General features: G+C 41.3%; 1 protein-coding gene across 4 annotated transcripts in view; it reads right to left on the bottom strand.

The window, feature by feature from the left end:
- The window catches only part of LOC128689777 (alanyl-tRNA editing protein Aarsd1-B), a 53,094-nt gene extending 51,458 nt beyond the window's left edge, over window positions 1-1,636 (bottom strand). The window contains exons 1-2 of one of the 4 annotated variants that reach the window (XM_070087457.1): window positions 1,271-1,636; window positions 725-846 (exon numbers count right to left, since the gene is read on the bottom strand). In XM_070087457.1, the coding sequence (XP_069943558.1) occupies window positions 725-748 (24 nt within the window). In that variant the 5' untranslated portion in view covers window positions 749-846; window positions 1,271-1,636. The remainder of the gene's footprint in view (window positions 1-724; window positions 847-1,270) is intronic. The other 3 variants (XM_070087459.1, XM_070087460.1, XM_070087456.1) reach the window with 3 other exon arrangements.
- Window positions 1,637-2,533: the final 897 nt, after the last annotated feature.

Raw genomic sequence — 2,533 nt, 5'->3', positions numbered from 1 at the left:
GAAAACAATATGAAGTTCAACGATGAGAAATTTCAATTACTCTGATATGGTAAACTTGAGGAAATTAAAACTTCATCAGAGTATAAAACAAATTCCAACCACACAATAGAGCGAAAAACCAATGTCAAAGACCTGGGAGTGATCATGTCGGAGGATCTCACCTTCAAGGACCATAACATTGCATCAATCACATCTGCTAGAAAAATGACAGGATGGATAATGAGAACCTTCAAAACTAGGGATGCCAAGCCCATGATGACACTCTTCAGGTCTCTTGTTCTATCTAGGCTGGAATATTGCTGCACACTACCAGCACCTTTCAAGGCAGGTGAAATTGCTGACCTAGAAAATGTACAGAGAGCCTTCACAGCACACATAACTGCGATAAAACACCTCAATTACTGGGAGCGCTTGAAGTTCCTCAACCCGTACTCTCTGGAACGCAGGTAGGAGAGATACATGATTATATACACCTGGAAAATCCTAGAGGGACTAGTACCAAACTTGCACATGAAAATCACTCACTACGAAAGCACAAGACTCGGCAGACGATGCAACATTCCGCCAGTGAAAAGCATGGGTGTCACAAGCACGTTAAGAGACAACACAATATGTGCCAGGGGCCCAAAAATGTTCAACTGCCTCCCAGCATACATAAGGGGGATTACCAATAGACCCCTGGCAGTCTTCAAGCTGGCACTGAACAAGCACCTAAAGTTAGTACCTGGCCAGCTGGGCTGTGGCTCATACGTTGGATTGCGTGCAGCCAGCAGTAACAGCCTGATTGATCAGGCACTGATGCACCATGAGGCCTTGTCACAGACCGGGCTGTGGGGGCGTTGATCCCTGAAACTCTCTCCAGGTAAAAATGTGCAACATCTGAGTATCTATTGTAGATGTTTAGCCATCGAGTGGCTTTATCAATACAGTTTCTAGTACATAACTTGAAGACAGTAAAACTATATACAAAAGATGAGGGACTGATTAACTCATGTTTTGTATACAGTTCTACTGTCTTCAAGTTTTGTCCTAGAATCTGTATTGATTAAGCCACTCGATGGCAAAACGTCTACAATAGATACCCAGATGTTGCACGTGTGTCTTAACTTTCATGTTCTTATATAACTGTGAAACAGAAGCTTGTTAAATATTTTGCATTTTGACATTTTTTAATATTTGCAGCGTCAGCATGAAGACACAAGATCAGTCTCAAGAGCTTCTACTTACATATAAGTTTAGTAACATGTGTGTAAAACCTTTTCACACGAACCTTCTTTTCATAGCAGTGACGTTGGCAGTAAAACACCATTATCACAGTATCCTTATAGGATTATTATTATAATCAAGTGGGAACGCTAAAACCGTAGGATCATGCAGCGCCTGTGGTGGTGGGATGTGGAAGGTACTCAGGCTTAATTCGGGAAACTGGAGCACGGATCCAATTCCCTAGATCAAGAACCCCTCACTAACGTCAAGGAATCTTCCTTGAGGGGAATCCTTGTAGGAATGAAGAAGTACACTGAAGGACGTGAGGAAGAACAGTTGTTCCTTCCACTTCTCTCTTCCTGTGGTTTATAAGGCGACGGACAGCAGGAGGAATAGCTGACGTTGGTATTGTTGGGGTTATTCAAGGTCACCAAAGTTGACGCTTTATTAAGCACCAATAACTCACTGCAGTTGTGACCGGGTGAGGAAGTGTGAATTGCTCATTACTCTAAAATTTGTTCATGATTGTAGCCATGTATAAACGTAAGTAATAAAGTTGGTAGAATTACCGACAATATGTAAAGTAAAAAAGTAAAAAGACACAAGTGCAACTAATGTGACATTTATTGTGGCAACGTTTCGCTCTCCAGGAGCTTTATCAAGCCATTACAAACAATACATGGAAACAGAGGGTATATAAAGGCTCAGAGTGAGGTGCAATACTTGTGAGGTACCATTTCGATGTTCAATAGTGGTAGAGGTAGTAGTAGTAGTAGTAGTGGTAGTGACAAAAGTAATACAATATGGTAGCGCAATTAATTTGTACATGAGTAAAAGGATATAAAAGCTATTACTTGGGTAACATAAAAATAGGTTGGACAAATATAGACTGGAAAGAGGCAGCTTGTTTCAGTGTACACTCTCTAATGTGCTTTGTGTAGTATAACAGGAGAGACTATGTGATGGCAGGGTTTACTGTTTTCAGGAGGATTCTTGCTAAGACTTCGGAGATGGTGAAGCTGCCGTTGTTTTGTTTAATTGTATTCGAAACAGCGATCAGTGCTGATTCGAGGCACTTGCGTCTGCGGAAATTAGTTTCTTTGATCACTAATTGTGCGTCTCTGAATTTCATGAGATGATTGGTGGAATTTCGGTGTTGTACACAGGCGTTGTTCAAGTTATCGTTCCTACATGCGTAAATGTGTTCATTGAGGCGCATGTAGGAACGATAACTTGAACAACGCCTGTGTACAACACCGAAATTCCACCAATCATCTCATGAAATTCAGAGACGCACAATTAGTGATCAAAGAAACTAATTTCCGCA

Source organism: Cherax quadricarinatus, chromosome 22, assembly GCF_038502225.1.
Source record: "Cherax quadricarinatus isolate ZL_2023a chromosome 22, ASM3850222v1, whole genome shotgun sequence".
Lineage (NCBI taxonomy): Eukaryota > Metazoa > Arthropoda > Malacostraca > Decapoda > Parastacidae > Cherax > Cherax quadricarinatus.
Note: the sequence above shows the minus strand (reverse complement) of the source record. Positions and strands in the feature narration are given on the sequence as shown.